Genomic DNA, 25264 nt, shown 5'->3' on the forward strand with positions numbered 1-25264 from the left:
CGCGAGAAAGAAACATTGCCCCATTCCAGAGATTTGTCTTCATTAGTGTCAAATGGAAATTCCATAATCAACTTCGATGTAACGGCAACTGGGTGACTGGATGGGGAAAAGCTTGCTCAGCAGTGGATCGAATGTTTGCTATACCCGAATCGATCCCCAATTTCACTGGGAAAACACACACACACCCGCATCAATCCTTGGCGCCAACAGGGAGAGATGCGTAAACGATGATATACTGCCTTTCGTTTCCATTTCCACCGGGGGAGGGAGGAGAGATAGCACATTGTCACGTACGGTTGTTGAAAAGTTCAATTGATTAGCATCATTTTGAAATTTCCACAATCTGCTGAGGTGAGAATACAAAGGAGGAATATTGGATCCGGGATATCTAAATCATCGTCAAATAAAGCCTTTGCATTGCAGGCAACAACGCCATGGTACCGGAAAACCTTTCGGAAAACACATTTCATCCATGTTGGCACAATCACACTTACCATCGGGCCAGTTTTCGAATACTGTCAGTGCTATATCTCCGGCCGAGTCCGTCTGACTGAAGAGGAATTCTTTCGTCTTGCCACTGACGAGTATTAGCCTCAGGTTTATCTATATTTCAAAATACGCGAAAAAGAGGAAGAAAGAGAGAAAATGGAGAAAAGATAAAATATTAGTAAACCAACATACGAATGCGCGTGCAGAGAACGTTTGCATTGATAATGTCAACAGGCAGAAGGAAAAAAAGGTAAATTTGTTTTTATAAATTTGGCTTTTTCCTCACTCGTGCCATACACAACAGCATATGCTACGAATTTTGCATCCATTTTTTTTTGTTTGTTTGTTTTGTTTTCTTTTTTGACAACATAATCTGGAAAATAAATATTGGCTTTCTGCTGTAATCCGGGAGCGTAAGGAGAAAAGCAAACGGGAACAAAGAGGGGAAAAAAACGGGATGACGAACAGAGACACACAGATTTTAATAAATGATCTCACTGGCTAAAATCAAAGAATATTGTGAACTGCGCGGCATAAATGAAACATAAAATAAATCCCAAACACACACAACACAAGCTTTCCACATACGCAAAAACCGAAAGCGTCGGATGGTTTCGACGAGAAGGTAAGGGGGAGTGTATGGAGGGGGCTTCCGCAAAGTAAATCACGAAAAACTTGCGCTACCGAAGCCGAATGCGCCGGACGGAAAACAATATTTGATCATACATAAGTAACATGTTGCAAAACGAGTGTGGATGTTTTGTTGGTGGATCTGTTCCGCTCCGCTCCGGGAGCTTCGTGGCGTGGATGGTCGTCGGGTGGAAACATGTTTGCGCGGCGGACCAACACGGGCTTGAGCCGGGCGGCCCTGGGAACCGGAAAGTATAAACCGTCCAATAAACACAACAGAAAACACACATACAGCCAAGGTGGCCCTTGTGTTGGGGCCCTTCTTCGCGCGTACCCTCGGGCTGTCGATTTCAATTATCTTCGAGCCACACAGCGGCAGCAGCGGGAGAGAGTCTGCACGGATTGCACGTCATCCAGCGGCAGCATCGGATTTTTACTCCGCGCAAGCGAAGGGAACACGCCCGGAACACACGGAACCACCACGACAGCAGCCAGCGGTCGGGAACGAAAATGGATGTGAAAATTGGCTAATCTTGGAGCGATGGCTGTCGTGCCGGCGGGCGGAGGGGAGGGACGGTTGGGTGGTGACTTTCGCAAGAGCCGTTCGAGCGGTCCGCCAATGGGAAAACCGAGAGCGTCGCAAATCCGAACGATGAATGATTGGACGCGGGGCGGTCTATTCTTGCGTGTAGCGTAAACCCTTCTGTATAAGGCGGGTGTAGGAGAGAGGGAGTGGGGTTGACGGAGACGGCGCAATGATGTATCGAAAAGATTCCTTCAGTTTTCATCATCAACATTCTGGCGCGGCGGCTGCGTAACGTTCAACCGGATTGTTGAATTGTGACCCAATTTTCATCCGCACATGAAACGGAGTAAAGATACTGGCATTAAACCCTCCGACACGGCCAATCTCAGCTATTTTGATGACTTCTGGCACTCGCTGTCTGTCGTGCCATGTGTTTTCCGTCAGTGATTACTCCCGGGCCCGGTCCAGCTGTACGTTCTGACATAAAATGAAACCTGTTACAACACCGCAGCCACAACCAACTCGCCAATAAACCTTCCACACGTTCAACGTCACAACCGAAAGGCCTCCAACTCTGGTTCAACTCGAAAGGAATTAGCATATTCAGCATAACTCCGGCGTTGCCTATCGCCAACTGCTACAGTTTGTTCACGTGTTTACAGTGAGGGAGAGCGGAAGGAAGAAAGCAGGCGGCTTCACCACTACCGTCCGTTTCCGATTGATATTTTCATCCCTCCCGTGTCAAGGCATTCCGAAGGGCATCCCATCCCCCCAGCGGTAAAGAGGGCACACACTTGATTGTTTGACGATCGGAAGACTTTTTGAAGTGCGCTCAATCACTATCACCCCGGCCCGCTTTTCCGGTTTTCTCGGGTGCCCTAAAAAAGAGGGGAGGAGCTGAAAAGCGTACTTTTACCGCAAAGGACAGTTTCTGCTGATTGCATCAAAACGGTAAGCCCTAAGGGGGACAGAAAAAAAACAAAATCGGGCGCATCGGGGCCCCCATTAGGAAATATTCAGAAAAACCATCGAGTACTATCATCTTTTTCAAAAACGGTTGGCCCATTTCCCTTAGTGGCTTGGTGAGCTTAAGAACTGAGGGGAAAAAATAGTTCAAGTAATAGGATCAAATGCTGGCCCCCGGTGCCAAGGAAACCTCATCGTGGGGGGGGGGGGGGTCCTCGGTGGAAAAATCCTTGAAAATAGTTTTTTTTTACACCCCATTCTAGCGAAAGAAGTGAATAGTTGCCATTGCCAGAACGGGCTTATGAAACATCGTCCAGAAGGCGATGTGGAGCGCCATGGACAAGTGGCGACGATGACGTTATACGCCGAATTCGTCCTTGACCGTGAAAATGAATTGGCTGTGGTTCCTTCGTCCGCTTGGTGTGCTTGTGCTGGGATTTTCCCGACTGGCTGGTTTTGAGTGGCGCTTGGTAGAAGGGCATGGTGCATCAGCGTTTTAAATGCCACTCGCTGGCAACCAAGGGGCAACTTGGTTTCATTCAGCTAAGGATCCGAACGACTTTGGCGGTGGGCGGACAGGTCGCAATAATAGGATGGAAAATTAAATCGCAGCGGGAAAAAGTAAACCATCAAACAGAATTCATAATAATAAACACAGGATGCCAGTGATAAAATGGAAACCAAAAGAAAACTTAACAAAATGAAGGGAATTGACATAGAAAACCATCCGGTTACGCCGCAACGGGCTTTTCTACTACTCACACAAACAGACACTAGACTCGCATAGTTCCTCAACTTACCTGAGAAAACAACGCCCTTTTCGCAAAGGTTAAGACCATCAAGACACTCCATCATACAAGTAGCCTGTACCGGCCCTTCGACAAAGAACCATCCAGTCGAGGGGATGGAAGTCCATTGAAGAAGTACTTCTGGTTGTTATAAGCAATACGCACACCTAACACTAAAGTGTCCTTGGTGACGCGTGTGAGGCAACACGAATGCAGTGCCAATTTCTCGGATGCACCGCGAACGGAAGTCGAACCCGCCATTTATGCATTTTTAAGGAGGATACAAAAAATGGGTTAGCAACAGATTGGCCGGTTCCGGGTGGCGGGCAATCCGATCCAGGGTTGCGATCTGGGTGAGGAGTGGGGTTTAGAAGCGACGCATGGGCGACAAAATGCGGACCTGCAGGGAAAAATCCGTGTACGAAAAGCCGGTATTCACCGTGTTTTGTTTCTTTTCTCGTTTGCGATGTATAACGTTCGTGTTTTGACAGGTGACAGGTGATAAAACGTTCGTGACAGATTTGGTTTGTGACAGGTGACAACAATCGTGGCGCGAATTGACAAAAGGAATCGCTGGCCCGCCCGGGGGTGCACAAAGGCGTTCGTGATCTTCCGTCGCCGGACTTCGAGGCGGCACGCGACGTTGCCCGCTCGTACCTTTTCCTCACTTTGACCACCGGCTTGAACGCGGACATGGCGGCGGCCGAGATGCTCTTCGGGTTGGTGGGACGCAGCAGGGGCACCAGGTAGCCGGCCGAGCTGGGCACCATCGCCGGGAAGTGGCCGATACCGTTGAACGAGAACGGTTGCAGGCAGGACAGCTTGAAGCCGAAGTTGGCCGCGGCGACGGCGGCCGAGCTCGTGACGACCGTCGAGGCATGGCTGGACACCATGGCAGCTGCGGCAGCGGCAGCAGCAGCCGCTGCGGCCGCTGCTGAAGCGGTCGTCGACGGGCTCCCGACGGTCGGGGCAATTCCGGCCGGAACGACCATCACCGGCGTGCTGATACCTCCTCCGAGGGGACCTACGGTTGGGTGTGGTGGTGGTGCTGGTGGTGGAGCCTGTACATGCTGACCCCCCGGCGCACCGGAACTGTTGGCCGATAGGAGGTGCGGGATATGGGCGAAAGGACTCGTGCTGCTGCTGCAGCTGTCACTGTTGTACGTCGCGTCGATCGGCTGTCCATCGGAGAACTCTTTCTTCGGCACCACGACGGGAGCGGTGGACGATCCGATGACCGGAAGCAGCTGATGGCGCGGTTCGGCCAGTGTCGGCGTTGGCATCACCACCATCGGGGTCGGCTTTTCCAGCGTCAAGGGTGGAGTCGCACCCGAAGTAACCGATATCGATCCGGTTCCACTGTTGCTTCCGCTGCTCGAAACGGTTGACGATTGGGACGCGATGGTGGTGGCTCCGGAGGTACTACTTCCACCACCTCCAACACCCCCACCACCACCACCACCACCACCACCACCACCACCGGCACTATTGCTGTACTTTCGTGCCGTCGAAAGGATATACCGCTTGCGCGTACCTCCATTGAACATGGCCTTCACGTCCTCCCAGGCGTACACGATCTTCTCCGGCGGGCTGCCCTGCAGCTTCAGATGACGTCGCCACGAGTTGAAGTTGGCCGCGTCCGGCTGAATGTACTTGTCGTGCGGGCTCAGCCGATGCGAGTGGAAGATGAACTTGTTCGGCGAGAAGAACAGGCTGCAGTAGGCGCACTTGATGCACTTGGCGCGCGACGAATTGTAGCGCGCCGGCGAGAACGACCCGGTGCAGCCCCAGGCGCACTCGTGGTACACGCTGAAGGCGAACCCCTCCGGCAGGGCCGGTTGCGAGCACTCGCCGAAAAACGACTTGCACAGACGTTCGGCTTCGCGGCGCGTGATCATGCCGCAACGGCGGGACGAGGCGGGCATGGCTCCCGCCCGGCGGAGAATTTCCAGCTGCACCGGCGTACACTGGATGCAGGTGATACCGAGCGCCACCCGGCGGTTGTGGATCTCGTTGTAGCTGAAGTCCTTCAGCAGCGTGCTGGAGATCTGTGCCAGGCATAGTCGCTCCTGGTTTTCCACAAACAGCGAGATGATCGGTTGACCATAGATGTACACCGTCCGGATCTGTGTGGTCCCGGTCAGGTGCACAGGTTGAAAACGTAGCCGGACAGGAAAGGATTAATCAAATGGAAAGGATTGTATTTGATTACAGTAGCTTTAGAGATTTTAAAAATATTCTGCAACCTTTAAATTTCGGAAAGATAACCTATCAATACTTTTCATGAGTTACATTTATTTTATTTGCAGCAGTTAAGGTGGTTTCAAAGATCTCCTTCCCTAATGACTTGCATTGAGAATGCGTTGGTAACATCAGCGTCATAATATACATCACACTGCATCGTGTATCATTTTTCCAATTATAAACGCTTTTATAATCCGAGTCCGTTTCCATCCGTCCGTTACCACAAAAAATCCCCTCCGTATCGCGATTGAGAAAACGTTTGCCAAGCAGCGCAACACGTCCCGAGGAAAGTCAAGGACCATTGCGCCCATTCCGATGGACGCGTGAAAAGGAAGAGAAAAACTGTTCACCGAGAACCGTACAAGTGCTTCTGCATGATGTACCGTGGCTCATCAGGCACTTCGTACCGGATAGGAAGAGCGTAACCGAGGATGCCGCCAACCGAGAGGCACAGTGAGGCCGCCCCTGGAGAAACCTAAAACCACCAAATGCTGTTGTACGTATGCTGGTGCTCGTTTCCCCTAAAACCAAACAAGCAGGACATGAGCAAGGCGGTGGGTTGGAGGCCGATGTGAAGTGTAAGTAATTTGAGCCTGTTTCGAGGCACTGGTTCTTGAAGCTCCGATGGGTTGGTTTCTTTTTTCCCCCATATAGCGCGTTCTTTGTTTGCATTTGTTCGCAATCTTTTCACTTGGCGTGCGCCTGCCGCCCTTGGGAAGGATGGAGGGAGGGGCGGCATTGTCCATGGGCTGAAACCGTTGGGGGCAGGAAACCGCCACAAAGCAATAAATACGGTAATAACGATTTATTTATTGAGCTCACAAACCACCAGCAGGTCGCGGCTCGCAAGGGGCTTCGTCTTGGCCGGATGCGGCCACCGTGCAGCTAACATCATCCCATCCTGCCTTCGACTTCCCAGGCCGGTCGACGGCCACCACACCACAGCACCGTATCTCGGTGTAGTGTTACGCGTGCAATCGGCGTGGTGTAACATGGTAGCGCTCTCGTTTGATTCGTGGCGGCTTGGAAACTTCTTGACCGCACCGAGGGGAGGTCTATTGTCACTCGGGGAGGGCCTCGGGTCGTGGCTAATCGGTTTTAATTAATCCCGTGGGAAAGTGGAGGGCAGCGGTCACACACCACTCCAGTAGCTTAACATCTTAATGGCTCTCTCTCTCTCCTTCTTGCAGCACAACTGTTGTTGTTATCTTGGCGAACAAATCTGCCCGTGGTCTAGAATGTTAATGTATTAAACTTAAATTAAACACGCATAGGATGAACTTCGCCTTTGATGCGAGGTCATAGACGATGGTGTTGCGGTCTCGTAACGTATCCGGAAGTGGTCCGTACTCTGCAGGATGTCCGTGCGCGATGATGTTGATGCCCGGTAGGAGCATCACCTGTTATTTGGCGCTGAAAGTGGGTTTGGTTTGCATGTAATTTATACTCGCTTCATCTTCGGTGTGTCCGTACGGTGTTCGAACCGTGAACCGTGGTGACTGCAAGTTCAACAATTCGTCAATTTAACATCATTAAGGGACCGGTTGGCGCGCGCAATCGCCCAAGACGGCGTACACGGCGTACTCTCATCAAGTCACAGCACGCACGCTTCTCGGGGAGTACTTCTGTCCTCACGGTGCAACTGCAACTCTCGAGCCCTTATTCCTCGTACGATGCACATCCCACAACGGCTGCTGCCGGCATTGGCATGCATTCGCCCGGGAGACAGCCACAACCGTCGGGAGAGTTCACTCCATTAACCCTGTTATAACCGCACGAAAGCGTATCTATCCATCGACGTGGTTCGGAGTTCCATGGATGGGGTTCAATTTAGCAAAAGATTATTAGTTTCTCTTCCTTTCCCATGGCGTCCCGTGCGGGGTGAGTCTTTCCTCGGAGATCTTATATCCATCTTTGTAGACATGTTCCCTCCATGCCAGCCTGGCTGCGGCTTTTCCGTCATTGACGAGGACAAAGACATGACGACGACCGTCGATGCCGGTGGTTCTATGCTCGATTTAACAATCCAACAACAAGCCATTGAACCGGATTAGTTAGCCCGCTCTTCCCGAGTCTGACCGGGTTGGCTCGAGGGTCATGGAGTACGCTACGTTGCGTATTAACACACCGATGGACGAGATCGCCCAGCCGTCGGGAGTGACTGTACTCTAGCAGGTCTATCTTATTCTTGTGAGACTTTTTGCGGCACGCACAAGCTGGCCATATTTATTCTCCACTCTTTCCTTGACTTTCGCCTAGATCCAGATTATTGATCTTCATTCGATTCGACTTTACCATTTTCTCGTTCCCCGTTTGCTAGTGGCCGGCGGCCGCGGCCAACCGTAACTAATCCATTTTTATGCCACTGTATCGAAATAACTGTAATTAAACATCCTTGCCGATTTGAACCGATTCGCAGTTCGTTAGGTTCGTTTGAGCCACACCACACCGTGGCTTGGGGAGCTGGTGGCTTTTTTCTTGATCCAAAGGGGAATGAACGCGCGCGCGGTCGGGTCCGAAACGAATTCGCGTAACGGAAAATGACAGCCGGCATCACCACCGGTCGCGGATGGATGGAACTGTGGCCGGCCGTCGAGTTTTGAGCTTTGTTGTCGGCTCCAGCTGCTTCTTGCACCACTTTTTTCCGTATTTTCACACCCGGTTTTCCCGCTTTTTTGTGTGCCCCGATGCTGTCGTCGATTGATTATTTGGTCCGTTACGACGTGCGCTACTTAGCTCCGCTGATTGATCAGAGAGATCAGTTGGCTCCCATTTCAGCACTCAAAGCATTCTCATGCGCTCAAGCTGGGAAAGTGTGTCGTCGAATCCAGGGTTATTATTGCTCACCGGATTACGTTTCCGTGGACACTTGTTCGCCATTCGCTGCTCATTTTCTGCCGTAATGGTCCGTGGCGTGTATTGGGTAATGTATATTTTATGCTCGGCGCAACCTCTACTCTAGGTTTTGAAACGGTTTGTTTTCCACAAATTTTAGGCCAACACTTTGACGTCCATTAAGCAGAGCTTTTAGCTTTCATTATCGCTAATCCATTGGAGTTCACCGTAGCACAAACACTTTGGCGCACTGGGGAATAAAACATATGGTTTAAAGAATGCATATTATATAGACAAAACGGAAAACTCGCCCCAAAGACGGCTGGTGACACTTCCCGAAGACGTCCAAAGCGTTCGGAACTTGAGAAGCCGGAAACCACACCGACAGCAGCTGCCAAGTGTGCCTGGCAGAATGCTTACGTGCGGAATTTCCTACCAAGATAGGTTTTCTTTAACGCATAACGCATAACGCCGGATTGCAACGTCTTCTCCCGGCGGGCGGCCTCGGCGGGGGCGACCTTGGGTGCACCGTCTTTCGTCTCGAAGTCTACACAACAGCCGCACATCACTTCCTGCCTGATTTTGTTTCTTCCCCTCTCTCTCTCATTCTCTTTCATTTTGTCCCTTCGACATCTTACAACAGCTTCAGCAGGCCGCTTCACAGATACACTCACCTGCGGAGAAAGAAAAAGAGGCCCCAGGAAAAAAAGAACCGGGCCAGAAAACGAAACCGAAAGGAAACACGCATTAGTAAGGAATTTAGCTCGCCGCGGGAGAGAGTGGCAAGTCGAAAGTCACAGGGGGTGGGGATGTGGGAAGGTGGAGTTGCGACAATGTGTCGGAAATAAAGACAGCAAAAACAAAGGGCCATGTTGCAAACCTGAAATTCAAACCACGTGCGCCTTTTCTTCCCGGAATTTTCCCTTGCCTTCAGATGTGCCGTGTGCCGGATGAGTCTTTTGCAAGAAGCCAGCGCACTCTACCTACCCTTGGGCCACGGACAATTTCACACACACACATTCCCTCTTTCTCTTTAGCCACATTTATCTGTGCAACCAGCCTTCCAAACGGATGATTGTTTCCGGTAAACTTCGCTCCTTTTCGCACCGAGGACGGTCTTCGCACTTTTCGTTTTGCAAAAATTCAAGAAGCCTCACGACGTGAAAGATGTCACCACCGGATGGGCAACGCGGGACACATCTAAGCGGTCAGTACCCCCCCTAGGACAGGGGGTAATTGGAAACTATTTGCCATTCCATGGACATTTGGCGGACGTTCCTGTGCGAGCACCTGGACGGTTCTTTTAAAGGCAATTTGTTAGCGGTAACATAAAACTGACCAATTTACATATGCTTTCAGAAGAGGCGAAACACATACGGTGTGTGTAGTTGATTCCTAAACATTTTTTAAACGTGTAGCTATCTTTCAGAAATCGATTACGACGGGTTTTTTATAAAATAGAAAAAAGTAGGGTGAATCTCGGGTTGGAAAAATATAGTCCACTCAAATATACGACGTTGCGTTACCCCTTGCTTATCCTCTGCTTTGAAGCACTTCCTGATGGGCAATCGATTAAACTGTGTCATTCAACCACTAAACATGGCGACTTGCAATCACTATCGCCATCCACAGCAGTTTGTCGGGCGTTATCAAATGCCAATATACACACTCATCGCTCGAACACAATGGAGGACAGGCGACCGAAGTCCATGCTTTATCTACCGATCTTACGACCGAGGTCGAGAGCACTACGATTTGCCCCGAATTTAGTTTCCATGCAAACCGCACACAGACACAGAGTTATATTCTGGAAGGACATGGGGGATTGTGGTTAATCATTTCACCCCGGAGTGAATCAGTGGCGCTCGTCCGGTCGTCGATCGTTCGACCGGGTTGTGATTCACAACCCAACTGCTAGCAACTACAACTTCACATGGAAAGCGTGTAGGCAGTTTGTCAATTTCAAGCGACATAACCCGCACCAACAACGGCTCTCGGTGTCCACTTTCGATAGATCCAATGAAATCTGTGCGAGTTTTTCCCGTTCGATAACCAGCCTGCTCGGCCGGTTGCCATCCCATGTCGCCTGGTTCCCGCAAAAACTCTGCCATCATCCCGAATCCCGACCACGTGTGCGCCGTAAACTCGTCACAAAAACGGAAAACCAAAGCGACATGTTTCGCTGGTGTTTTGTGGTGTGATAATGTCACTAGATTTGCTGCCAACGATGGACGGTGGGTGGAAGAGTGACCCGGAGTTCATCCCCCAGAGCGGTGGATTGGTATGTGTCGAAGTTCGATCCGTGTGAGGAACTCGGGAGGGGGCTTGCTGAAGTCTTTTCCATCACGCAGCAAGAACCACAAACAGGCACGTTTGGTCGGAGGAGCTCGGGCGTGCTTGCATTCGCCACTACGCCATCGCTCCATGGGGTAACGATAATTAACGATGATCGAACGGTGGGGGAAGAGGAGGGCGCCTGTTTTACGGAGACCTGGGGGGCTGCGGGGGAAGAACAGAACACGCCGCAACCGGGTGGGGTTCGAAGCAGCATAAAGCGAATCTCCTTTACCCACGCAACGATGCTTTGACGACGACACTAACGACGCTCACATGCGCCAAGTGCGCCGAACTAATAATATTCCCGTTCAACAGAACGGGTGTGAAAAGACAGTTTTTCCGAGGTGTTTGTGAGACGGTACAGTGCCGCATCAAAACCTTTAGCGTACGCTAATAAATCCAACATATTATTTTTCCCAATTTCCTTTCATCCGCTAACCAACATCAATCAAAATGTGTATTTTAAATATGGAGTATTTTATTTTCAAACGATTGCAATATCAACAAGACCACGGTCTGATACACATTCAAGGGTTCCTGTGCAACCTGTGCAGAGAGCGTAAGCTGGCGTAGGCCACCAAATTCGTCTACCCACCCACCCATCTCGACGGCTGCCGTGACCTACAAAATCTGCAAACTAGTTTTCCCTTTTCCAGCGGCACGTTTCGCAAACGGTCTCTCAAAGGGCGGCACACAATATTGCACACGGCTGCACACCATTAGAACCCCCCATTCGTTGCACCACAGACGTTGACGATGATGACTTCCGATCCGGGCTGCGAAGGAAAAGGAGGACTGTACCGGAGCGGGTGAAACATTTTCCCCACATTCTGGCGATTGTAGTTCCAGAGGTTTCGCAGACCATCATCAGGGTTCCCATTGCGAGCGAGAAAACTACCCTGACGCACTCACACCGTCGTGCAGTGTGCAGTTTGCCAAAAGTGCATGCTGCACCATCGACGATGCATGCAGTATAATTCACTCACACTCACAACACTGGTATGAAGCGGGCGTCTGCTGCAATCGCTGGCGTTTCTCTCGGTCACATGATGGCCGGTGGCGTTTATTTGGGTGGCACATTTTTCTCCCCCGTCTTTGTGCAACGATCCACGTCCACGGCGTCGAAGGGCGGGATTTTCCCAAAATTTCTAACCAAATGGCTAACTATTTATTTTACGGAAAAGAAATAATAAGTTAAATTTTTGTTGGAACTACTTTTAACTTTTGGAAATATGGCTTAAATTTGTTCTGCTTTGTATTCGTTTTCCATGGTCTCCAACTGGCCACAATTATCTCGTTAAATGTTTCTGAGTATAAATTCAACCCAGAGACGGTTTTGGAGACATACACCCACACACAGGACCGCAGAGATTTCCCTCGCGGTAGGTCCCAGACTCGCTGGAGAAAAAGGAAAACACGCATATTCCAGGGGGGTGAAAAACGTGCTCGTGAACCCACACTGGAAATGGAACCAGGTCTGTCTGGGGGGAGCACGGGAGGCTGAAGCGGCAGCCCCATTATCCATCCATCTTGCACGGCGTGACGATTTGTGCGCTAAATTTAGACTTCTTAATGAATAAATAAATAACGAGTTTTGTTTCATTTGCACCATATGTGCCCGAGCCCGAACACACTGCAACCCGTGGGGCGCACGTTCACTCTCCGTTGGGTGCATTTTCCCATCCCATTCTTGGTTTGTTTTTTCTGCACGACGGTGAAAATTCTGAAATTTCGCCGCCCTTTTATTGACCCGCGCATGACCTTCCCCACCACTGCACCGGGAGGGAAAATTGTTCATTTGTTGATGTTCATCGTTTTGCTAAACTTTCGGTGCTGGCGTGTGTCGAGGCGAAAATGCCCCAGCGAGCCTGCCCAATCTTCTGGCCGGGGGGAGGCGACGACAAGGGGGTGCCTGGCAGCGGGTGACCTCAATAAATAATTGTAAATTATTTTGCCAGACTTGGAGAGTTTATTTATGGCCACTTTATCTCCCTAAAAACTTGTGCACGGAACGGTCCCGCCGTTCGTTCGCGAATGGACGCCCTCGGTTCGGAGTGCAGGATAGCCTGGTTGGTGGCCTGGAGCCTCACACACACACACACATTCTGGGGAGCGGTTGTAGGGGAAATCACGATGAAGGTTCCGTTCCGTTCCGTGTTTGCAATATTAATTATGTTCGCATTTCTGCAGCCACGATGTGTTGGGCCGTTGGGCGAAGGAAGTTGAGTCTTCCTTGGTCCTTTAGGCTTCCAGGATCTAGGTTCGCTACGTACTCGTCCATTCCAAGCACAATTACGCTAAAAGCGTTCACACAGAAACCCGGGATAAGAGGCGAGAACGAGAGGCGAAAGAAAAGGCACTTCATCCCCTAACGCGAAATGTTATTGAATTTGAATACCTTCGGGCCTATTACTTTCCCGCTGGAGGTAGGTCTAAGTCGCTTAGGTAGGTCTAAGAAATCCCCCGGGGAACGCACGCGAACGAACAAACCTTATCCTAATCCGGCCGGGGTTCACCGAAGTCAAGTTGCGCCACGTTTCACACACTCAAGGTGCACGCGTACCGTTTTGTTTTGGAAAAGATTAAAAAAAAAGGCACGCCATGCGCCTTAATTTACTAACGAATAGCTCCTAAGGATCTGCTTTAAATTTTTCCAAAAAACTCCCAACCAGTAGCCAGTAGCATCAATTATTCAAAAACATCCTTTTTCTGGAGTTTCCTTTTCATTATTATCCCCCATCCTTGCTGTTGAGCGGTACGCTGGACAGATTTTCCTTCGAAGTCGTCAACTGTAGATTTTGATACTCTTCAAGTTCTATTTTCCAGGAATGCGAAATACGGCCTTCACAAATAGAACGTGGAGAAGTTCTCCGAACAATGATTTAGTTGTTCCGAGGAAGGATGACTAATTTGGAAGCGATAAAAATCATTTTACAAACTCATCTATATATTATTCAACCCTTTTGCTTGATATTCATCCATAACCACTACGCTCATAACATTCAACCCCGAGAGGAACATTACACAAACTTGCGTACTTCAATTCCATCAGGCACCCAGAAGATTTAATCCGACAAGCTTCAGTTCTTTCCCCTCTTGGCAAAGGGTTTCATTTTCCACCACTCTAACAGCGATTTCTCCATTCCGCGCGAAAACGGGGTGGAAAAAGTAATTATGTTTTCGTTGAGATTTTTCGGTTGACGATCGGTTGTCGTAATTAAATTTTTCACCACCACTTACTGCTTACTGGTGGCTCACGCGTTCAGGCCGGGTTTCTTGTGTGAGAGTGAAAAGAATCGGCATTTTTGGGAAAGCAGTCGCACAACCAAACAAACAAACCCCCTCTCCTAAGGATGGATCGAAAACTTTACAATCAAATTACACCGTCCAAAGAAAATGTGGAGAATGTTTGCTCGCTGCTGCGCGTTCTGAACACACTCACTGTGTGTTATTCACGTGGTGGAAGAATTCGATGCCCTTTTGCGGAGGGGGTGGGATGACGGAGGGATGCCAAATGGGGATTCACACCCCCTCCACTCCCCCCATGAGCCATACAATCGATAATCAGAAACCGTCAATTCGAGACGAAATGATGAGCGAGTGAAATATGAACTGCAGTCTCGCAGCATCCATTCGTCGGGCGGGATGGGTTTGTGTGTTCATGAAAAAGGGATTACTTGAGCACGTTCGCGGTTAAGGATCGACCCACGCAACAAATCTGTTAAGAGGATTAGCAACAAACGTTGGTGGATATATGTTTCGGGCAGGGATCATTAATTTTAAACTCGTGGGCCGAAACTTTCCACACCGTTCTAATACATCAAGCGATACAAAAAGCGATTGCAATGGAGCTTGCAAAATGGGTAATATTTGTAAACAAGAGCATAACCGTAAGCTGGAAAAGTGCCACAGTCTATGTGCTCGCGCCAAGCTCGGCGGAACTGATTGCTTATGACGGATTATCGTAAAATTTAATTAGTGCACACACTCTCGGCCCAACCGATTATCGGCCACCATAAGTTTTATGATGCGCGAAACCACCACAGCCGTCGGGGAAAAGGTGGAAAAATCAGCGTTAGGGAAGGGCTTGCGCCGTTTCATCTACTCAATAAACTCACATTTTCGCCAACTCCACGACGATAAACGTATTTTAATAGAGTGTGAAAAAAGCTATAATAACCACACTCATCAATGGGTGCGTTTGTATGTGTGTTTTAGAGCGTGTAATAAAATAAAAATTCAACCACGGTCATCATCCCACGTGTAATCGCGCATACCGAGCTCGATACCCAGCATGAATCCCAGGGGCGGATCCTTGTGTACGAGTAAAACATGTATGAAAATTAAATTTATTATTATGCAGAACCGTCCGCCACTCACCAGAACGCGCTTGCGGAACATGTCGGGAAGCGGGACCTTTGTGCATGTTAGCTGTCAAAACGGAAAGCAAGCTTGATGTCGTTTTTGCCATAGTCAACTCCGGCGTTGCGAAATGGGATGAGCCACGAGTGGAAATGTGGGGGGGGGGGGGGGGGGGGGGGTGAAACTGAAAGAGAAGTGGCAACCATTGTGCTTGCTCGTAGCTTAATCCCAAATCGAGCATGACATTCACATTAAACACACTGAAACGTTCCTCTCGAACGTGTTGGAACAGGAAGCGTCACTTCGTGCAACATACTTTGGATGCACGTTCCTTTAATTTGTTACCATTCGTCCTCTGGTCGGATGGGGAGTTTGCCCAGCACAGCTTCCAGGACTAGATAAAACTAAACATGTGATATAAATGCACATCACTTGTGTCTAATAACACATGTTTTTGGGGTTCCAATCATCAGCTTTACCGATGTTGCAGGCAAAACCGATGTGGTGTCCCAGGGTTCCATCGCATCGAATGGTCTAATACTTATGACAACGATGAGTTTGTAAACCTGCGTGGTTGGAAAAGATACTCCACTTGGACAGCGTCCCATAGATAAACATCAACCCGGCAGTACACTCCATGAAACCATCCTTTCTAATCCATTTCCATCGGCGGAGGTTCTGCTCGTCGCATTCCGGGTACCGGTACATCCAATATATCTGTCATGTTACAGCCACCCTGTGGAAGGGCCACCTTCGCTCCCTTTTTCCCGCACTCTGTGTAGTTGACTGCGGTTCAGGATCGATCTCGAAAGTGTTAAATTCTTCGAAGAGAGATTTGCATAAGCGGTGGGAGAAGAAAAAAAAACCCGAAGACAGACAGAGGAATGTAAAGCGTAATCAGATTTCTATTTTCTTTTCCCACCCTGCACCCCCCAGACACTTTTCTGTGGTCCTGTGTGCTTTAAGGATCGAATCACGTGTACGGCGAAACATCAGATCGGCCACAGAAGGGCGACGGCGGTGGAAATTGGGACCGGGGCTGGGAAAAGGATTACCGTTCACCGAAAGGAAAAATGGTAAACATCTCGATCAGACGCTGGGCGTAGGCGTTCCCAGTCACGTTGGTCCGGTCCCCCGATGGCCGGATATTAGCTCTCCCGGGGGAGTATGCGGAAGGACCGAGCGAGTCCACCGTTGACGTCAGGGCGAACCGGAGCGCCAATCGCCAACAACAACGCACTGGGGCTGCTTATGAAACTGTCACGTTTCAACCGATAATAAACTATTCCGCTCGGTGGATCGCAACGGGGGCACGGGGGGAGGAGAAGCACTTCGAGTGAAGTGCTGGAACCTTTTACCAATCACTGGCACTTCAACGGGAGTTCGATATTCCGTTCGATGTGTTTGGATCAGGCTCAGGAAAGGAGAGAGGGACAGATTGATTTGTATTATATTTTGCACGTCAAGTAGATGCGTCAAACGCAATCACCACACCGTTGGAAAAAAGGGCAAGGAAAGGTAATTAAAAATAAGGGAACACCCTTTTCCATGACGACACGTGCGTAACGATGGAATACTCCTCGATGAGTCAATCCGAACGACGTAAATGTTACAAATGCGCAGCGCTAACGATACCTTAGGCGTTATCTTGTTTATATCTACGACATTATTGATGAACTACAAATACGCCTCGCATTATGGCGGATAAATGGGGTTTCCATTTCACCCGGAATGCGCCGGAACCGGATCGATAGGGCCCCCGTATGGGTTTTAAATAAATGTCAATTGGAAATGCCGTGTCAAGAGCAGCAAAGGATGGGGGAAAAAGTGGACCTGAAAGCACGAAGCCCGGCTGCCCTACAGCGGATGACAGTTTCCTCTTTGTGCCAGTTATTTGTGGAAAAGCAAGTGCCGATACAGAATGCGCCACCAATCCGTCCGACATTGGGAGGGGTGACAACACCGTGCGAAGGTCGAAGGACATTCCCGGACCGACGATGACGACGGTGGCTGACACATGACCTTCAGAGGCCTTTCGCGTCATCGGCGGTAGCCTTCCCCCCCGAGGAGGTTGCTGGCCGCTGGGGACGGGGAGAAGGGAAGGGGGGGGGGGAGGCGACCGAGCTGGGGGTATATGTTGGTAGCCACCGGTAATCGGTTGCTCGTTCGCTCTCACTTCTGAACTTTTTAGTTGCGCAAGGCCGCAAGCGAGCGAGCGAACGAGCGACCGAAGCCGCGCGCGAATGTCATTTCGTTATGCAAATTTGCACCCCTCGGTCCCACCATCTTCCCACCAGGGTTGTGCAACCCATCGTGCGAGCTTCAACAAGCAACACCCTCTCTCTCTCTCCCTCTACATGGATGCACCGAAGCCGGAGCCCGCCGATGAACCTCCTTTTTGGACGATATCAGTGAACAACAATATTGTGCATATGATACACGTATTTCTTTCTTCTCCTCTTGTTAGCCACAGTCCGCTTGCCATGCTGCTTGCGTTGCACTTTCGTCTCGCATTTGCACACTCTGCTGAACCGCCGTTGTAGCCGGCGAAAGAAAAACCAATTCCCATGCTCGTTACCGCCCCCCGGGCGGGGTGGGGTTTCGTCCACTAATCGAATGCGTACGGATTAAATAACAACCGCACACACTGCCGTGATTGTGGCCATTTCCGGCTTTTCTGCTGCACTAAGCTAGCGGCTCTATACAACGTGGCTGATGTTTTGCTCCCAATGGTATGGTTTACACTCGTTCCACCGTTGGATTGGGTTTGACACCCATGGATGGTACTTTCGGGGGTGATTTGAGTCCAATACAATTTTGAGTGAAGAGGTAAAAAAAGCTTAAGAAATTATCGGAGACCCTAAACAAACGAGCATAACCTCAACCCTTGTATGGCAATAAAAAGCTAATTATAAAAATTACAGCCAGATTTACAAATCGCCATCCCATCAATTAGCTGTCACCAATTCAAATGCAAGACAGCATTAACATAAACCATTCATCAGACGAAGCTTCCTGGCGGACTTCTTTCGCCTTTCTCCACCTCCCGCCCCGCAGCCGGTAGATTCGCATCACCGTTTCGTGAAGATTACTTCATTACTAACCAGCGTGCATAACACGAACGAACATGTCACGACTTGACGGACGTGTGTGCGCCCGTTGGAGTAACAAAAGCCCCCCCCCCCCCCCCCCCCTCACCGCCCCTGTTTCTTGCCGAAAAGAAACGTTATCGCTGCGAAGACCGACCCAAAGACGTTCCTCTGCGGAAGTCGGCAAAAACATGGCGTCGCGCTTTGCATTCTAAGCTGAGACGGATCGTTTCCACCTGGCACAACGGGGCGGGGAGCACACAACACAAACACAAGCCTCCCTTTACCAGATGACTATCGCACGGAGTCGAAGGGCTACGTCGGGAGGATGCCGGTATTGGCAAGGGCTAATAAAATTGGTGCCACGGGGTCTCAATGGCCGTTGGACACGCAATGGCGATGCTAGTGCAATGCTAAACATAGTCACCACCAACACACCCGGCAGCTACCGTCAAGCCCTGAAGGTAAATAACCTCGGGTGGAAATAAAGCAAGAAAACGGCAGCGTCACGACGTCAAACGACGAGGTCCAACGAGCCGCCAGACGACACACGGAACTGCCTCCAATATGCGTCGGAAATCGGGGCTGCCGGAGGAGTTTGTCCTATCAGTCGGAGGCGGCAACGAACGACACAACATGCAATTTACACAGACATACACACACAAATTGATAACCATCAAAAGAGTGTACCGTCGTACGAGGTTCTGACTTGCCGACCGACCACGTCATCCGTCATCCTAGGGGTGAAGGGTGGACCACCCAATATGTCCTCCCACCTCAGTGGCCCATATGTCGTTTTACAGCGACTGCCACACACAACAGTCAACGGATTCGCATCGATGGAGTCATTTCTGCGTCGTCGAATTAAGAAAGAAAGTGTGCGACATCGTTTACAACAAAGCGGTGGTGGTGGTGGTAGTGGGTGGACTACCACCCTGGTAAGTGTAGGTGGTTTACTGCCGATGACACAGGGCGCACCGTTAGTCATCACCGGAACAGCCTCACCCCCGGGTAGATCTATTTATTCGCACGACCGTTTTCTTAATCCATGCGCATTAATGGCGTCGTTTTCTTTGTTTTCTCAGCGGCTTAGGGGACAAAGAGGTTCCCTGGGGTGGAACCAAGGGCCCCGAGGTAAGGGGGAGTTGTCCGCGCTCCAGCAAACAACGAAACAGGTAGTAGCCCGCCGTTGTCATCGTTGCCGTGGTGATCGTCTGCGTTTGTTTGGATAACTGTCACTGCTAGGTAACACTTTGCGCCAAACATTGTAGAAGGACGTTGGCATGAGTTTGCCAACTGTCACAGCAGTAACCAGGTTCCCATGGTGGTGCATCGCTGCAACCCCGGCAACCCAGCGTTTCCCACCAAACGAAACGTGCATAATCGACGGTTGTTCGCTACCAACACCAAACCCCAAAGCTATACGAGAGGCTAAAACTATACTATCAAACGTCACGCGCCTTCAAAACGCGGTGCGATAAGAAAACCGAACCCATTTGCCAAAACTCCTAACTGGCGACGGAAGTGTTTGCCCTTCCGGTAGCTGGGCAAAAAAAAAAAGGGAATCGACAACGATAAATCTTCATTTGACATCTTTTTCCGCCCCTCGCGCGACTCTGTGGCGGAAGGTCGCAGGGTAAGAAATCTGAACCATTCTCCTCGCCCAAAACCCCCGGTGGTTCCAGGAAGGGGGGGGGACCATCTCTGATTTGAGTTGTTTGTTGTTGTCCCTTCGACGGTCGTTGACGGAAAATGATAAAGCCGGGCTTGCGAACGCCGACTTTCGGTCTTTCGTTGGGACACACGCTGTTAAGCAATTTTTCAACATTCGCCCCTTAATTGCTGTTAGGTGCACACGTTTGAGGGTGAGCGTGGGGGGGACTGTCCTGATAAGAGACCATTTTTCATGCGACCAGTTAAAAGCCTCACTCCCATTACGGGGGGGAAATTAATTATTATGCGCTTAAAGTAAGGCAGAGAGCGAGCAGCTATCCTATCACCGGATTGTTGACAGTTTTTAAAATGTTTCAATCAAACGACTTTTTTGCCCGACAGTTAACCGTCGATAATATCAATACGATCGAACAGGATGTTACGTCAACTAACTGGGCTGGGTAAGCCTTCGTTGATCCCGCGTCCGAACACGGTGCTAACCTCGATCCACATCTCGCATGCGCCACACCTCCCTCAAACCGTCGAACTCACATCTCAACACGGTTTATCGCAAATCCAATTAGTCGGAGACTGCGCGATCAATTGCACAGAATGTAATGGCGAAGCCATCACGACACGACGCGTAAGAGCCGCCGAGCGACTGCTGTTGCCCCCTCGGTTGCAGGCATAATCAAATCCAATCCTACTCACAATAAACGCCACAACAGATCGCCGTCAAAATCTATTAACCAAACGTTAACGGTAGAACTTCGCCACCCGCGCCCCGGAACCTCCGCACCAGAGGCGGTCCGATATTCGGTGATTTATGGCGATTGGATCCGTAGTCAATAAACGCAACCTGGTGGATGTTTTACCAACTCCGGTGGAGGAGAGGGCTGCGAGTGACATCGTCGTGGTGGTGGACATACTTCCACCAGCTCCAAGAGAGGGTCACCGGGAAAAGAGGGAGGGGACCGACGTAACGGAATTACGGTCGTAAAATCTCGCCAATCCGCCAGAATGTAACCATGGCAGTCGAAGGTACCGCTGCACAAATTCGCATGACGGAGCGAGCGAGTGAACGACGGGCGCAGATGTGGCAGCTGTTAACGGCGCTCGGATATCGTCTCCATCGCAACACGTTGTCGTCGTCGTCGGCGGCGCCGTCGTTAGGCAACTGTGGTAGACCTGGCCGTGGATTGGATTGGAACACGGTCTCACCGGTCGAGTGTTCCAGTTGGCTAAACGCATCGCAAGCGTTTAAATAGTTTGCCCCGATATGGCCAACTTTGCTCAGTGACACCGTAACGCAATAGTCCGCCGGCGTGTGCACTATATCGGGTCACCAATCACGGGTGGGGTGGGGGTGTCTCAACCACTCCAACGATAGCCCGCCGTCCGTCCGTCCGTGTTGGCGGTCGATAACGCAGAAAAATATCATCATCCCAGCCGCCCGCAAGCCCGCCAATAATTAACGCTCGTTTGGACGCTGTGGTGTGCGTTTCCGTCGGCCGGTATATTTCATCATCGCACGGAGCATCAGGCATCCCTCTATCCCTCTCACTCTCACACGAGATCTTACCAAAGAAACAGGTTTTATTCCGATGGAGGCCAAAGGCTGCCACCTCGCGTCCACCGCTTTCGGTTCGGCTTCCTTGGCATTCGCGATCGAGCTTCGACGCGAACCCAACCTAACTAACCGTTACAACACCTCGCGCTAACCCCCCAACCCCCTTCCACCCCTCACCGAACCAATTGGGTGGGGATATCGAGATATCGGAAAAGTTGGATACCGCAAGTACAATAAAACTTTGCGAGTCGGAAATTGCGAACGCGAAGTGAAGAACCTCATCATGAAACGATGGGCAATTTTCTCTATTTAATTGATGCTAGGGGTAGCGATAGTGGAAATTTTACCGAAACGAGTGAGTTTGAGCGTAATGTAACCCACTGGAGGTTATAACACTTTTGGGGAGGGGGTGTGCGAGGAGTGTAACCTGTAGAAGGTAGAGTGTTCTAGTGCATATATTTTGCGCAAAACTATCAGACAGGAAGACGATAGAAAGCAATCTAGTCGTACACTAAGGGGATGTAAGTGAGTAACCGTTACATTTCCCGAGAGTTGCTGAGCACTGATGATAGCACTACCGGAACACATACAAACACACACTCCGTGAAGCTTCGCGCACATTAAACTTGAGACCGAATGGGATATTGTCATTCGGTGTTCCAATGTTCCACACACCTTGACGTACATTAGATGGAGAACCTTGGGACCTTCGGGAGCACGATGGGGGCAAGAAAAGTGGAAAACTACCCACCGCCGCAAGGGGTTTGATGAAAACGGGGAGAAAGTTTTCCGCCTTCGATAGCTCGCACTCGGTCGGTGCCATTAACGCGAGTCCTCCGCCTGGAAAGACTCTGTCACCGGGTAAGTTCGCTATCGACCGCAACCCTCCCTTAAGAAGGGATGGAATGGGCAGGATCAGACAGGTGGGACGGACGGTTAACCTAGAGGAAGGGGAGCAAAGGAGAAAGCGAACCGAGGCTGCGGTCTCTGGTGGCGCGGCGCTAATGAAACCGTCGGCATCGGAGGCTCGAGATAGGAAAATTGCGTTTCCCCCGCGGGGCCTCTGAGAACTCCGAGACACACTCACACACGCACACCAAAGTCGCCCCGGTTCGTCGGTGTTGCCGTCGTCACAAGCACGCCTCTCTCGAGTTGCACGCTTCGGAGCAGACAGCGATCCGGAAGAAAAACCCACCATCGGTCGCGGAAACACGGGCATGGCTTTGCTTCAGTGGGGACGGGTGGACCACCTCGGGAGGGAGGGGTGCGTCGGGTGACTTGGGCTTGGGGGCTGCCGGTTGCGAAATGGGTTGCGATTATGCTTACCTGCAAGAAATGGGAGAAAGGAAAAAGGGGAAAAAGAAAGTTAGTCTACCGAAGTTACACGTTCACCTGCGGGGTGAAGCTATAAGGGCACCAGCAGCAACAGTGCGAGCAATGGTGTTTCGAGGGGTCAACCGGGAGAGAAGAGCGACCAGTAAAATAAAACAAAAAAAAAATAGGTAAAAGAAAAGTCATCAAAACTCCACCGCAAAAGTTCGGTGGAAGTTATTTGAACTATTAATTAGCTGCGACCGTGCAGAGCGATTAACTCGTACACGGAATGCAAAACAGGTCTGTCAGTCTATCCGGAAAAGTTTTATACACGACGAAAACATATTACAGGGATTTTCAGACGATATCGCAACAGCAGCAGCATTATTTCTAACTGCATCAGTTGATTTTATAACGCGATCATGTTTATTATAACTTTGTCAGTTGAAATCAGAATCGTCAACAGTGTTGATCGGAAGCATTCATAGGTACAATAAACTATCAAAGCAACCCGGATTCAACTGGATTCAATCGGATTCAACCGAAGGATTCAACCGATGAATCAAGATGGATTCAACCGGTGAATCAAGATGGATTCAACCGAATTTAACAACATTCAACCGGTGAATCCGGATAGATTCAACCGGATGCAACTGGATTCAAAAGGATGCGACTGGATTCAACCGGATTCAAACGGTGAATCCGGATGGATTCAACCGAATTCAACTTAATACAACCGGTGAATCCGAATGAATTCAACCGGTGAATCCGGATGGATTCAACCGGTGAATCCGGATCCGAAAATCCCTGTAATTAGTCACTGGGAAGGAAGGGAAAGGATTTATCGGAAAGAGGGGAAAGGATTTTTATAAGGATTTTTGCTTTCGAAAAGATTTACTCCATCGCTTGCAGTTTGTAAATTCGCACACCGCACATTACTGGTGCAATTATTATTGTTTTCCCCGCTGGTCCAGTTTTATGATAAATGCAGCCACAGACATGTTGTTCAGCAGATTTCCAATGCACTTCCGGAATAAATCCGGTCCAGAGAGTGTCCTTACAAAACAGGATTTCCACACGTTTCGCATCCATCCCGTACCCTGGAGAAAAACAGGTCTGCCCCATCTCATCAAAACCTATCGAAGCTGACTGCGTGACGAAGAAGTGGGAAAAACCAGAGCAGGTCAGTGGGAAAATGGCAAAACAAAAACCCCCCCACAACGTACAATTTGCGCCAATTTCAAACGCGCCCGATCGGCCCGAGTGAAGCGACGGATGGCGAATCATGGCGTTAGTTACGGCGACGAGTACCCCACATGTGTCCCCATGAAAAACCGGAACTGCACAGCACACACCCGAGGCGCGATAAATAAAACCCCGATCATCTGGGGCGATGACGACAGCAACCACAACAACCGGGGCAGGGAAATAAGACGAACGGTGACGGTGGTCGGGTTTCCGTTCGCTTTCGCAGCAATCCGCGAGCTGATAATCACGTCCCATCACTTTCGGTGTCGGTTCCGGTTTGCTGCCGGCCGGACGGTGGTGCATTCGTGACAGGTTGTTGTTTGTGGGGCGCAAAGATTCGACAAGCGACAAACCACGGGATGGGGAAAAAAAAAGAAACCCAAAATGTTACGCTCGTGTGCCAAGCGGCTGATGTGTGGTCGTCTCCTGCTGCAAGACGTGCTTTTTCCTTCGGCATTCCCTCGAGTGTTTCGGTATCGAAGGTGGGCCTCCGCTTTAGACAGCCCGCCACCAGCGCGCGTTGTTGTTTTGTCGCATTCATTAGGAAGATTATTATCATCATCATTAGACGGCTGAAGCGATCTGAAGCCAAACGCGCCGGAGGGAACGCCAACCGCCCCGGCATAAGTAGCCCAAAAGCACAACGGTGGTTTTGGTTCACGCCACCGCCAGCGCCCCGCTCCCTCTTGGGCAATCACGACCGCCAGTCCCACTCGACCCCAACTCTTCCCCTTCGTTGGGACTAATTTTGCTGAAAAAGCACAACCTACCGGCCCCGCCAGCATGGCGCAAGAAACTCGCGCCGCCAAAACACTGACTGAACACAAGGAGCAAAAAAAAACTTGGGCGCGAAAAAAATCACACCGGAAAACGGGGGAAAAAAAAACACCTTCCACCAGACGGACGGACGGACGGGATGGAGTGTGGCAACCGCGGCGTCGGCAGGAGACAAAACAAGAGTACAAAATACACGCAATGCTACGGTAAAACAATGACCTCTTTGTAGTGCGCTCTCGCGCTATCTCGCGGCTTTTGTTTTGGCTTCCTACAATCGCGACCCGCCCGTTCCGAAGGTGTGGGCTGCTGAGGTGACAGGGGGAGGGGGTTGAGCTGGTGGCGGTATCATAATCGTCTCGACTGTGCGATCTTATTATATGTTAATTACTGTACACACTTTGCGTTTCATGGCGCTCGAAGCGGAGCTCGCCACCTA

General features: G+C 50.3%; 1 protein-coding gene across 1 annotated transcript in view; it reads right to left on the minus strand.

Annotated features, from left to right (window-relative positions):
* Window positions 1-25264, minus strand: part of LOC131286705 (ubiquitin-like protein 3) — a 49952-nt gene that overhangs the window by 4035 nt on the left and 20653 nt on the right. Inside the window, exon 2 of the mRNA XM_058315694.1 lies at window positions 495-603. Within this exon, the coding sequence (XP_058171677.1) occupies window positions 495-603 (109 nt within the window). The remainder of the gene's footprint in view (window positions 1-494; window positions 604-25264) is intronic.

Source organism: Anopheles ziemanni, chromosome 3, assembly GCF_943734765.1.
Source record: "Anopheles ziemanni chromosome 3, idAnoZiCoDA_A2_x.2, whole genome shotgun sequence".
Taxonomy (NCBI): Eukaryota; Metazoa; Arthropoda; class Insecta; order Diptera; family Culicidae; genus Anopheles; species Anopheles ziemanni.